The sequence below is a fragment of the Malania oleifera genome, chromosome 9 (assembly GCF_029873635.1).
Source record: "Malania oleifera isolate guangnan ecotype guangnan chromosome 9, ASM2987363v1, whole genome shotgun sequence".
Classification (NCBI taxonomy): Eukaryota; Viridiplantae; Streptophyta; class Magnoliopsida; order Santalales; family Ximeniaceae; genus Malania; species Malania oleifera.
The window spans coordinates 76,859,300-76,873,742 of NC_080425.1; the positions used below are offsets into that span (position 1 = coordinate 76,859,300).

General features: G+C 38.3%; 1 protein-coding gene across 3 annotated transcripts in view; it reads right to left on the reverse strand.

Annotated features, from left to right (window-relative positions):
* Window positions 1-14,443, reverse strand: part of LOC131164448 (transcription initiation factor TFIID subunit 1) — a 138,363-nt gene that overhangs the window by 1,978 nt on the left and 121,942 nt on the right. For all 3 annotated transcript variants that reach the window (XM_058121633.1, XM_058121636.1, XM_058121634.1), the window contains 4 exons: window positions 8,374-8,579; window positions 8,105-8,224; window positions 1,593-1,649; window positions 504-1,508 (listed from right to left, as the gene is read on the reverse strand). In XM_058121633.1, coding sequence (XP_057977616.1) covers window positions 504-1,508; window positions 1,593-1,649; window positions 8,105-8,224; window positions 8,374-8,579 — 1,388 coding nt within the window. The remainder of the gene's footprint in view (window positions 1-503; window positions 1,509-1,592; window positions 1,650-8,104; window positions 8,225-8,373; window positions 8,580-14,443) is intronic.

Genomic DNA, 14,443 nt, shown 5'->3' on the forward strand with positions numbered 1-14,443 from the left:
TCTTTAGAAACAAGGAAACGAGGGTGAAGATGAGTGCACTGGCAGGTTATAAAAACAGAATAATTCTCTTTCAATTTCTAATTTCTTTTAAATTCCCAGAACACCTAGTAACAACTGCTGCTCATTTTAGCCACATGGAAAACAACTCTGCAAAAAATGCTAGAGGCTTACAAGCGATTAAACTGGAGCATGTCCCCCCAAAAAACAAACAAAAAAAGAACGAAAATAAAAAGGGTAAAAATAAAAAATTAGATGAGAGTCAATTTCTTCGTAGTCCTTCCACACATAACCAAGTTATTTAGTGGGGAAAAAGGAAAAAAGGGTAAAAATAACAAAAAAAATTCCTTAAATCTACAGGATATACTTAGAATTGATTTGCAACTCTTACCTACACAGGAGATGACCTGCAGCAGTGAAAAATGGTGCAATAAAACTGATGCATTTAAAACCCATATGAAAAGTATCTACATTAAGACTATAGCAGGTAAGAAGAAGCAAATCACCTCTCCTCCTCTACGGCGTTTTGTTGGTGGTCCATGGTCCGCCATGTACTTTCCCAACTCAAGAACAGGTCTCCTTTTTGCAGTTCTGTTGCGTTCTGGCAGCTTGCTGTCACTTCTTCTTGCCCTGTAATCTTCTAAATAATCATCTCTGACTACTGGCTTTTTCTTTTTCTTTTTCTTTATTGCTTTTTGGTGTTCTTCCTCCTCCCTTTCTCTTCTTATGGCTTCTTCATATCTTCTTATCTCAGCTAGCCTTTCTTCTTCCAGCATCCACATCTCTTCTTCTTGCTTTCTTGCTTTCTCTTCTCTGTGTCTCTCTGCAATTCTCCTCTTCTCCTCCTCTTCCCACCATCTTTTAACCTGTCTAGATTTCTTCCTCGCGGCCTCAGCCATAATCATGCTCTTCTGCTTTCTTGGCATCTCAAAATTTGACAGTTCAATTATTTTCTTTGTCTTCCTGTTCTCAGGACAGGTGCTTCCTTCCTGACTGACATGATCTAAATTTATATTCTCCTTTGGTCGTTTGATAATTAATTTCTTGCGCGGTTGATCTTGATCAGTTTCTGTTAGTGGTCGTATTACAATAGAGGGTTTATGCGATTCAACCTGTACATCTTCAGGTTTCATCTTGTTGGAAATTATTATTTTATTAACCTTGCCTGTGGACTTACCCCCAGCTTCAGCTTCAGAACAAACCAGTTGGTCAGAACTCATGGTGATTCCAGGTGTAATTTTGTCAGGTTTTTCGGCACTGCCACATTTAAACTTCACTGGGAGAATTCTTGCTTTTGAACCAGAATTCTCACCCTCACTAGCTTCTACCAGAGTATTTTTTGTTGCAGCTTTTGCTATCAGCTTCTTTATCAGAGCTTTCTGTGGGGGTTGAGCAGAGGGATCCATTGGATTGGGTTTCCCTGAAGCCTTTTCTAGATCTGCAGATTCATTTTGTGTTTCCAGATCTTCTCCATATTTAGGGCAGTTCTTGTTTGTTCTCATGTGTCCAAGCTGGTCCATGAATTGGTAAATGGTCACAATGACAACTTGTATATTTTCCCAAGTACTATAAAAAATGTACGATAGGTTACATACCTGACCACAAGCTCCACAGACAAATGTTTCTCTTGCAGATTTTCGTTCCTTTACAATCTGGTTTAAGGCAGGCATCAGGCAAATTATGTGGAGAAAAATTTATACCAAGGAAATGTATTCTTCACAGGAAAAAACATCTGTCAGATTACAGAAGTTATGGTAAAATGTGCAATGCGGAACAGACACAATTTGTAACACAGAAAAATAACAAAATAGATACTGTCCGTAAAGACTGAGTTCCGACCAAAGTCCAAACTTTTGAAGTTATCTTGCTTGTCCCTGTGACTCCAAAGAACCTATCCATGTGAGGTGAGTGTTTTACTTTTACCCTTACATCTGGTTTTATTTCAAAGTTCATTTCAAGATATCATAAATCTAGAGTACATGATAATAGGCTCATCCTACCCACTTTTGATTAGGCTTTGAAAATCTCCCCAACTAACACCAACTTACAGATTTCCTATTTCCTGTTCTACATCACACATACAGTTACAAACAAAGGTTGCAGAGACAATTCTCACTTAAATATTCAGTTATTCCAAGGAGGCTACAAGGCCACATGTGGACCCAAAAGTCCAGTAACAACTAATCTCATTGTGAGGGAAACAAGAGTAGGGTGAGCCTTGGTGCAGTGTTATGGGTGCTTGATGAAAGATGAACATCCAACACAAACCAAATCCAAATTTTTAAATAAAACTAGTACATAAAAGCCTTGCGTAGGCTAATGATGCTAGGAGAAGAAAAATATTTATAGAAACATAAATAAACTAAACCACTAAATTAAATAAAAATTTCTAAAAATATAAAATATAAGATCCCAATAAAATGCTCTAAATAAAAAAACCGAAATCCAAAAAAATTACGAAAATATACTAATCATGGTTTAAGTGCTGCATCATTCTTCCCCAGTAATAAAGGATTTGACCTTGAATTTTAAATACCCAAATGATCAAATCTAGAATCAAGATCACAGGAAAACTTGATGGCAACCACGCCATTTGCAGGCTTCAAAATAATATATAATTGTATAATGGAAAAGCCATTGTAGATGCAACGGACAAATTTACCCAGAAGGATGAATTCAATAGATTGTGGCTTGGGCTCCAATTTTGATGCATCCATAATTTCTACTGTGATTTTAGTTTCAAATTAACTTCTTTCACTATGTCTTCCTAAACTAGCTACTCTGTTGTAGGATCAAGAGGGGTGCCTCTCTTCTAGTTCACAATATTTAGGCACATCCCAATCAGGGTTAATAATCGATGGTGCAGAATATGGAGTAAAGTTACTTTATCCCAGCATCAAACCTGTCCAGTGAATTGGTCAAGCTAATCACCATTTTTTACGCTGGTCATTTTCCCCTCAAAATCTTCTTTCTAGTCGGATGGTCTGGCTTGGTTGGTTAGATCTAGTTTGGTCTGGTTTGAAGGATCTGGTCCAGCTTGATTTGGATGGACTGGCGGTTCAGGAAAGATCTGTTTTAGTCATTGGGCTTGGATAGGTAATACATCTCCCTTCCTACTCTTTTTAGTTGCCTGCCTATATGACTCAATTTGAGGCTTGAATAAGGTCGAAGGGGAGAGCAAAATGGCAATGGGGACAGCAATGGTGAGGCTCAGCAGCAACGGCAAAGCTCTGGGGACAGCAACGGAAGTGGACTTATGTTGACCATGAATTATGGTTCTGGAATTGATGTTAGCTACTGGCAACAATGATGGCCTGATGACAGTGACCTGCAGCAATGACTTCTCCTCCCCCTTGTGAATAGACCACCCCCTCCATGTGGCTGTGCATCGAAATGCTTGCCATGTGGTAGTGGGCCCAACTTTTATGCTTAATTTAGTCCTTAAAAAATTCATTTCAAGCAAAAAGAGTGGAACTCGTTGCACATGGTGAGCACCTGTGCACCAGGTGCATGGCCACATGGCCGTGATGATTTCAGTTGGTAGGTGATCTCACAGTGGCTAGGGTTACAATTGGGATGTAGACTGAAGGGGTTAGGACTCTATTGGTGAATTGAGTGCAAGGTTTGAAATTTCTCTTTCAAGTAAAAATTTGAGACTCAAGGCTATTTTTGATCTTGAAAATTGCTAAGGAAAGGTAAAAAGGACAGGACAAGAAAGGCAAAGGAAAATCAAAATCCTTTGTGTTGTTTGCTTGTCAAGGAAAATAATATATAAAACAATAAAATTACAAGTCAAAATAGTTATTTATAAATTGAAAAAAATTATATGAAAAAAACAAATATAATGTATCTGATGTCATTTGTTGGTCCAACAACAAATTTAGTAAAGGAAGTAAAATTGAACAAAAAGCAGAGAGAAGACATAAAATAGATCATAAGCCTTTGCTAGCATAAAGAAATAACAAAAATTGTATATATAAATTACTTCACATCACCTCAGCAGCCCAATGGCATTTATGCCAGTATAAACAAAGTACAAAGATTTGAAAGGGACATATAATTGATTTTTGATGGTGAATGTCTTTGCATAGAAAAACTGCACCCCTAGCATTTCCCAACCCAGAGGAGATTTGAGAGTTAAGAACTCTAATTTAGTAGAATCTAAGCAAGAGTATGCTTTTTTATATTTGCTAGATGAAACTGAAAGTCTAATGATTAGAGCAGTAAGTTTCTTCTAGCATTCTAAAATTGAACAGAGGGAATAGAGATTAAAGATTGAGCCTCTTAGTCCAATGATGTCAAGTGTCATCCATCCAAATATGTGAGTGAAAGCGAGAATACCTTTTGAAGAAAAAGCCCACTCGCCCTTCCCCAACACTAATTCTTAAAGAATTGGCAAGAGATCAGAGAGGCAAGATAATTGGGATCTGAGTTTCAATGAAGATGGTGCAATCAAGATGGAATTTTGATTGAGACATGTAATCCTACTCCAGATTCTGAGATTTAGATTGTGAATCGTAAAATTGTTGCCGGTTAATTGATCAATAGGAAGCCCATTCACAATGATTCATATATCATGATGCCCACAAGAGGAAGGGACCGAGAGCAGAGATAGCTAAAAGAATAGGGCCCAATACTTTTTCCCCAGATTTTTCCTCCAATTTCCTCATTTAGTTACAAAGAAAAAATGGGAATTCCTCATTATTTAATAATTTTTCTTTATTATTTCCACTGTTTTCTTTTCCCTTTGCAACCTAACATACAAAATGTTTTTCTTCAATATTTTCTTTTATTTTTTGCCTTTTAAAATTCAAGATCCAAACAGAACCCAGAAGCATGGAAATTTTTAAGTTCATGTCAATGTTTATTTCAATTTTTTAAAAATGGTAAACTAGTAGTAAGGAATGGAGTTTCTCTTCATGAAATAAGTGATTGTTAATAGACATAATGCAAGATTTAGAACTAAAATATCATAAAAAATGCATTAATGACATGCATGTGGTGTATAAGGTGCAATATCTATAATACAATAATCATATTAGACATATCTGGTTAATATAAATGAAATTAATGGATCAGTTAAATATTAATAATTATGCAAATATAGCTATATTGACGTAAGAGGTTGAATCAAATGTTGTAATTAATATCTAAGTCCAATTTTGCATAAAATTTCAAAAATCTGAAAGTTAGCATTCATGTCCTTCTTGTCACCATCTCTGTTTCAATAAATTAGAAGATTCATAAAGACTCCAATTTGGGTTTTGAATCTCAAGTCCTAATTTCAAAGAAATTTTGCTCCATCGTAAAAATTCCAAAATTTTCATTGAAATTTGAGATTTTCATATATTGAGATGATTTGTAGAAATTTTGACCAAAATTTGGCAAAACAGAAATTCATTGTTAGAAATTTTGACAAAAAATTTGACAAAATTTCTGGAAATTTAAAGGCATAATAGAAGGTTTTGGTTGCAAATGCCGTGTTTTGAATCAATTCGTTAGATTACCACTTTGCCAAAATCCTAGTTTTTAGGTGTTGGGCCAACAATGTATATCAAGCTTCAACATTCCCCTACACATGCAGCCCAACAGCACATGCAGAGATAAACACATGATAGATAACACCCATTACAGGAAATACAACAATGTTTTAAATGCCTGGTTCTACATTTGTTCAAATAAAATGTTTAGCTAATTCCATGCGTCTAACCAATAAATATCTTCTTCTTCCAACTTTTCGATCTTCTCATTCATTCCCTATGGACCCTTCTTCCACTAGTTCTTTCCATTCTACCAATGAGTAATCTATAATAATCCATATACACAATAAATGCGGGCCATAAGACTAGAACCCAGGACCTCCTGGTAATCAGCTCTAATACCATGTTAGATTACCACTTTACCTAAAAAGCATAATCTATTAAGTCATCAGTCAACAATGTATATGAAGCTTTAACACAAACAAAATATGGGGTTTTGTGATTGAAGGGATTTGGTTTATAGTTGACGTCAAGGGCAGTAGGGATGGTGTTGGCTATGGTATGATTCAGGAAATTTGGTGATAGCAGTGCAGCACTCTTCTTCTTTCTTTTTTTCCCCAAAATTCTAGCAACTATGATAAGATTGGAAAGTGAGTGCATAAGGTGATGGAAATCATGGTTTAAATAACAGTAACAGTCGTGGTGTGGCAACCATCGTGGATGTTAACAATTACTGTGTCCGTGAATCCGTTTTTCATTTTTTGCATTAGAAAACTTGTAGAAAACTGCATATTCACATGTTTTCCTAGAACCTTAAATATTGACATCTTAAACGAGTTTAGTAAAATTTAATCAAACTACATTGAACACATATTGCAACTATTGACTGTTACCTTGGTTTTCAAGTCGCTATTGGTAAGAAAACTGAAAACCCCTATACTGGTTACTTTTCACAAATTTTTTATTATAAAGATAAGGAATAATAAATATAATGAAGAGTAAACATCATAAAGAGTTTACCATTCATAATTCATAACTTCATACTTTAAAGCACACTTCATATGCTATAGTATAGTCACATGAAAGCATAAACGTGCAAACGTAAACCATGTAACACAGAAAACATGATATAATTACATGCACACGTTAAGCACGTCCAAGTTCTCAAGTCTCAAGTGAGACAACTCCCAAGTTCCAAGTCACCACCACATACAATGGAGTATAGGATCCTCACACCATGCATCTCCCTCATCACTTTGAGTAGGAGAGCTACTATCATGGCCACTTCTAAATCCTTCAAATAAGTAATAAAAGGAATCCATATTATGATTATCTCAAGTTCACTCTCAAATTGGGGTGGTGAGGAAGGAGAATACCTAGATGGACTGTTGGTTTGACTAATATCTTCCATGAAATTGTGGTTAGAGGATAACAGAATGGGGCTGGGAGTTGTGGAGGATAATATTGTGGATGTGGATTATATTGATACAATCGATATGGGGTATTGCCCCTATGACTCTTCTTGCTATCAATGCTACAGGAAGATGACTCTCAAATGCCTAAATCTACAAAACCTTGACTGATACCATGGGGATCTTCTGATGCTTCATGTTTGAATTTGCTACTAGTCAACCACCACCACTTGCCTGCTGCCCTTATGGCCATACTAAAGATTGCTCATGAATCATGAGTTCGTAATGAACCAGCAAACCCAAGAAATGGTGGAGGTCCATGACCAATATCAATTGTGTAGAGATAAAAAGTAGAGTGGTGTCCCCATGCCAACTTTCTCACCTTCACCAAAACCACCTGAGCACCACTTTAGGAACCATCATCATTCAGACTATGAGGAGTCAAACCACCACCATCATCCCTCCTGAGTTGCGGTTCACTAAAATTTCCTTCAATTTGTCTCCTTTGAGGATGTTGTTGTTGAGTTTGAGTTGTAGGCTTGTAGCTGTAGTAGCATGAAGAGTAAAACAAAGGGTGCCTCCCTTTTTTCCTAGCAATCTAGCCTTGGAGCTAAGAATCACTCTCCTAAGAAATATAATCAAGGTTGTTGGATTAAAGCTAACTTCTATTTCTTGTGAAGTTCTTTGAGTGGGGTGCCTTAGCTTTAGGCTCATACTGTAATGATGGTAAACTAATTTCTGCAATCTTGCATAATTCATCTTATTCCTCATCCTTCTGTTAAAGAGGCCAAAAGTACTTCAATTGCCCTAACAATTGAAGCTAAAGTTCTCTGTCTTAATACTTCCACAACAATGCGCTTGAGTTTTTGTGCACAATTACCATAATGCGCTTGAGTTGTGGATCCCAAGAAAATCAGGTTTTGCACCTGTTAAATCTTGTTAGACGGTTTTGAATGGTACTAATAAAAAGGATTTTCTTTGCAGGTGTATTTGGAGATACAAGGTAGTGTTTTCATTTTGGACAGCTACTCTGTGAAGGATTACGACAATTGACCCACCCAAATAGCAAGAAGGAAACCAAAATCAATGTCACGTATGTAACGTTATTATACTTGATGTATAAATACTGAATCACATGCCTGTTCAAATAAGTAGAGTGAAAAAACAGCACTCGACATATTAAAAAAAAAAAAGAACAAAGAACTAGCAATATACCTTCACACCATCAGCCATTATTTTGACTTTCTTATGGAGTAGACTTGTATGCACAACATCATTCTTTTTAATTGCTTTTGCTTTTCCAAAGATTTTCTTCTTAGGAAAGAAACCTTCTTCCTGTCACAGAAATATTGTGCTCCCCATTTATCACTGAATTTAACAACCATGTATGCTTTGAAAATTGTTTTTATGTCAAGAAATGGTGTCCATATAAAAAATACATATGGTAAGTCAAGAAATCATAACTGATATAGTTACGATCTTACATCTTTAGGGGCTTGGATGATGTTATCCTTTGACGTGTAAGATCCATTGGCTGGGGCCTTACCAGTGATCTGCTTGACTGCAGCACCAGATTTCTTGCGCCGCTGTGCATTTTCAAAACCAAAACTTGATTCTGATCCTCGAAAGAACCTTGCTTCATCCCTGACAGATTTCATCTTTTTCTTCTTCTTCCTATCAGCCTCATCATCTGTAGAACAGTTAGCAGTGTCATATTTTTTAAAAATCAAAGAAATTTATTAGAAAAGGGCTAATTACAACACTAGAAAAGAAGATAAATACATCTTGGAGAACAAGGCATCCTCCAAGCAACCAATGAAAATTAAGTATCTAAAGCTAATGTAGCCAAGCAATCCAATCTCTCTTCAAGTTGTCAAGAGAAACCACCCAAAAAGATCATTTGCAGAAGAGCAAAAGGGAAGCAAGAAAAGTCACTCTGTCCCACATTGAAGTTATCCAACGTAACAGTCTCAAAAAAATTTCGCTCCAATCAAATACACTTAATAATGGAATAAATGGTACACCTCCATCCTCTCCCTCCTCCTCAAGCCTAAAAAGTTAGCACCACAAAAATCAGCCAAAGGACAGAATCAATTCTGACTCGAAAAATCCAGACAAGTTATTCCACAATTGCTGGGAGAGAGGTCATTCTATGAACAAATGTAAGCAAGTCACCCCATTCCTAAAACAAAGAACACATACATCATGTAACTGCTTCTAAACCAAGTCATTAGTATTTGTTATAAAGTTAGAGATGGAGAAGAGAAGAAAATAAGAAGAGAAAGAGAATGAAACAGGCGGCAATTTCCTGGAGCCTTACGACAGCTTCGGGTCCACCCTCTTATATATTAATAAAAAATATGGAAGACAAAAATACCCTCATTCACAACATACAATTACTAAAAAATATTTTTCTCTTTCTAATAATCCCCCTCGAGCCGGAGTTGTGTAAATATCACCTAACCTCAGCTTGTTATAACCATTGTGCAGTAATGTAATATGTGGCTCATATGTTGAGTGGAACGCATGTACAAATTAGAAAATATGGTAGAAAACAGAAGTCGAGGTTTGCAGGAGCAAATCGTCCACGGTTTTGTCAGGATGACAAGAAACAATCGACTGCTTTGGTTCTGTTACTTCGACTGTTTGCTGTCGGTATTAAACCGTCGATAATATGTCTAAAACCGTTGATGGTTTGGCTCGGTAACTCGGCGTTGGTTTTCGAATTTTGAATTTGGGAAGTTGTATGGGTTGAGTTTCGGAGGGAAAACCTCCAAGAGGGATATATACATGGTATATGTTGTAACTCTAAAATGTTCATGACTTTGGATAAGAAGATAGCGAAAAACACTGTCGTTTGCTCCCGTGGATGAGGCATTGCCGAACCATGTAATTCTTCATGTCATTGTTTTATTGATTTCATATAATCTGCGTGATTGCGTTTTCTGTATACTTCACTATTGAGTGTTGTATTGTGAGATCGTTTGTTTATACTACACATTAATTTACACAACAAATTGGTATAAGAGCATTGTTGTAATGGCTTCTGGAATTTCTTCTGCAAAGTTTGATGCTGTTAAGTTCGATGGAGTGGGAAACTTCAGACTATGACAGAGAAGGGTTAAGGATCTGTTAGTGCAGCAAGGTGTGCTGAAAGCTTTATACGGAGTTCAATCAGAAAGCATGGATGAAACAAGTTGGAATGAATTGGAAGCAAAGACTGTGTCAACTATCAGACTTTGTTTGGCCGATGACGTGCTGTATCACGTCATGGATGAGGATTCTCTGGCAGCAGTTTGGCAGAAATTGGAAAGCCGGTATATGTCTAAGTCTTTATTGAACAAGTTGTTTCTTAAGCAAAGATTGTATTGGATGAAAATGGCAGAGGGTTTGGGTTTGAACCAACACATCAATGCATTCAATCAAATTGTAAGTGATTTGATGTGGGTTGATGTGAAGATCAAGGAGGAAGACAAGGCTTCTGCGTCTCACACGTATGAAAATTTGGTTACTACTCTAATATGGGGTAAAGAAACCCTGAATTTGGAAGAGGTAACAAGCGCACTACTGAGTTTTCATCAAGAAGAAGGTCAGCGATGAAGTTTCACATGGTGAAGGGCTTGTAGTGAAGGATAACCAGAAACGTGGGAGAAGCAAGTTCCGGAGTGGATCTCAGTCGCAGTCCGGGAAGAAGGACATAAGGTGTTTCAAGTGCAAGAAAATTGGGCACAAAAAATCGGAGTGTCCAGAGTGGAAGAAGGGGAATGCAGAAAATCAAGAGGGTTCGTCAAAATTTGCGAATGTAGTAGAAGAAGGAGACTCAGGGAGCAGTGATGGTGATATGCTTTTTGTTTCATTGAGTTCAGAACACCTCACGAATTCTTGGATCCTAGATTCAGGATGTTCTTATCACATGACACCAAATAGAAATTGGTTCAACACCTACAGGTCAGTTAATTCTGGTTCTGTTTTAATGGGAAATGATGTTTCATGCAAAATTATTGGAATAGGAAATGTTAGAATTAAAATGTATGATGGTGTTGTGAGAACTTTATGTGATGTAAGGCATGTACTGGATCTACGGAAGAATATGATTTCATTGGACACTTTAGGTTGTAAAGGGTATAGTTACAAGTCTGAAAGTGGGATAATGAAGGTGTGTGAAGGCGACTTAATGGTGATGAAGGGGACAGAAGTTAGCGGAAAATATCTATGCACTGATGGGTACCACAGTTGTAGGTGGAGCTGCAATTGCAGATTCTGAATCAGTTAATATTGTTTTGTGTAAGACAATCACACACAAAAAGGAGGGTATATCCTTAACTACATTTATTCAGATGTTTAGGGACCGGTGAGGGTAGCATCACAGGTTGGACATATGTACTTCGTGAGTTTATCACAAAGGGTCTTTGTGTACTTCATACGGCACAAGTCAGAGATATTTTCCAGGTTTAACTTGTGCCTGAGGTGGAAAACCAGACCGAGAGAGAGATCCTCAGGTCAGACATTGGAACTGAGTACGCTGGTTCAGTTCAAGGAGCTTTGTGAAGAGCATGTCAGGTTGTATCTAGGGCTTGCAAGGAACTTCTTGGTAAAGTCAGTGAGTATGACGTGTTTCTCGATTAACCAATCACCAAGGGTATCACTAGATGGAAAAGTTGCGGGGGAGGTTTGGACAGGTAATGTTGTAGACTACTCTGGTTTGAGAGTGTTTGGATGTCCAGCCATGCACGTTTCTAGTGAGGTGAGATCTAAGCTTGGTGCAATATCTAGACGATACATCTTTCTAGGGTATAAGAAAGGTGGGTTCAAGCTGTTTGATCCAGTGGCAAACAAGGTGGTGATCAGTGGAGACATGGTTTTTGGTGAGAAAGCCATGGTGCAGCGTACTCAGGTAGATAAAGAGAAACAGGTGCCAGAAAACTGCAGTAGCAATAAGCATGTGATGTAGGTGGAGTTACAGACTCGGGACAGGGATGACATTATTCATAATGCAGGGAATTATAGCTCGAGAGACTAGCAGGATCATAGCAGGCCTAGATGCACTATCAGGCCACCACTCAGGTATGAATTTGATGTTTGGGTGTCCTATGCATTCATTACTATCAGCAAGATTCCTAATATTTTTCAAGATGCAATAGATGGATGAGTGTTATGGTGGAGGAGATGAAGTTACTACACAAGAATCAAATGTGGGAGTTGGTGAAGCTTCTAGACGGGAAGAGGATGATAGGATGCAAGTGGCTAATTTTTCTGTTGTTTTATGTTGATGACATGTGTGGAAATCCCAAATGATTTGGAAGGGATTTGGAGGAGATTGTGGTAGAAGATTAAGGCTCTAATTGGATCTGATATGTAGGCTGATTGTATGGGTTGACTTTTATATTTCCATATTTGATTCTCTATGTACATGTTAAATAGGGACCCGAGTATGTAAAGAATAAACAATTGAATATACAATTGATTTATTCTCATTTTCTACATGGAATCAGAGCTCGGGTTACTCTGAAACCCTAAGCAATCCATGGCTACCCAAAAAGGAGACAGCTATGAGTCCAGCCAATCGGCAACCCAGGAAGGAGAGTAGGAGATAACCTCCTCCATAGGCTCGACCGGCGTATTCGAGAATTCCCCACTCCATCTTACTATTGAAAAATTCAATGGTAAGAATTACAAAGAATGGGCACAGTCAATAAAGCTTGTTATCGATGGTAAAGGCAAGCTCGGCTTTCTTACCGGCGAGACTCGGCGACCACCTCCTACCGATGCAGTGGCATCCCAGAAATTGCGGTCTGAGAACCCTTGATAACGTCGTGCTTGATAAACTCTATGAAGCCAGTCAATGGAAAAAGTACTTGTTTGACAGCAAAGGACGTGTGGGATGCGGTGCGTGAGACAGACTCCAATGCTGAAAATGCTTCCCAAATTTTTGGGTTGAAAATGCGGCTATGGCAGACGAAGCAAGGAGATCGGGAAGTCATCGAATACTACACCAAGATGCTCAGACTTTGGCAAGAACTCAATCTCAACTGCGAAGAGGAATGGGAACGCACGGGTGATAGTGTACGTTTCAAGAAGAAGATGGAGAACGAGAGAGTATTCGAGTTTCTGGCGGGGCTGAACTGAGAGCTTGACAACGTGAGGAGTAGGATTCTAGGTCGCCAGCCGCTACCCTCCATCCGAGAAGTCTTCTCTAAGGTTTGGCGTGAGGAAAGTAGGAGAAACGTGATGTTGAAGGAGCAAAACCAGTCTAGGCCCAAGACATCAGCTCTTGTAACCCGTGGGCCTCGTACTGGATCCGGCCCAAAACAGTCTAGACGGCCCTATTGTGAGCCTTGCAAAAAACGGGCCATACTAAATACACCTGTTGGATCTAACATGGCAAGCCCACGGATTAGAAGCCCAGACAACCCAATAAAGCCCATGGTCATCAGGCCTCCACCGAAACCCAGGAAAAAAACACACCCACAGAAGCCCATGGCCCGATAGCGTCTAGTGGGGGATTTAATTCCGACCAACTTGCGAAAACATATGAGCTATTTTCCAATTTCCAAGCCTTGGGTCAGTCCTCTAATACTATGTCATCTCGTTCTTTAGCCCACAAAGGTACTCTTTTGATAGCCCTTAGTTCCACTTCTCATTTTACCCCTTGGATTATTGACTTTGGTGCATCTGACCATTTGACCGATGCTCATCATTTATTTTCAACATACTCACCTTGTGCCGGTAATTTAAAAGCCAAAATTGCAGATGAGACTCTATCCCCTGTCGTTGGCAAAGGGAGTATTCATATTTCTGAATCTATTACTCTTGAATCTGTCCTCCACATTCCTAATTTATCGTGCAATTTGCTGCCTATTAGTCAGTTAACCAAACAGTCTAATTGCTTAGCTAAATTCCTACCCTCTTATTGTGTCTTTCAGGACCTATCATCAGGGAAGACATTTGGCAGTGCTAAGGAATGTGACGGGCTCTACTACTTCAACAAAGCTAATGTGAATGGACCGTGTCCTCCTACTGTTTGTGATTCTGCATCTAGTCCTAGGGAAAGTGAACTTTTGTTATGGCACAAACGGATGGAACATCCTAGTCTTTGGTATTTGCAGCACTTATTTCCTTCAATATGTTCGAATAAAACTGCCTTGGATTTTCAGTGTGAAGTGTGTGAACTTGCCAAACACCATTATACTACTTTTCCTAGATCTCTCAGTATAAACCATCCATGCCATTTAGTCTGATTCACAGTGATCTATGGGGTCCTTCTCGTACTCCAAATAGGACCCATACAAAATGGTTTATTACTTTTATTGATGATCACACTCGCCTGTGTTGGGTATATTAATTGACTAATAAAACTGAGGTTCGATCATTCTTCATGAATTTTCACTCTATGATACAAAACTCAGTTTCACACAAAAATCCAAATCATTCATACTAACAATGGTACTTACTGAGTCCTTGGGCACATATCTTCAAGATAATGGTATTATCCATCAAAGCTCTTGCGTTGCCACCCCTTAACAAAATGGGGTTGCTGAATGGAAAAATCGACAT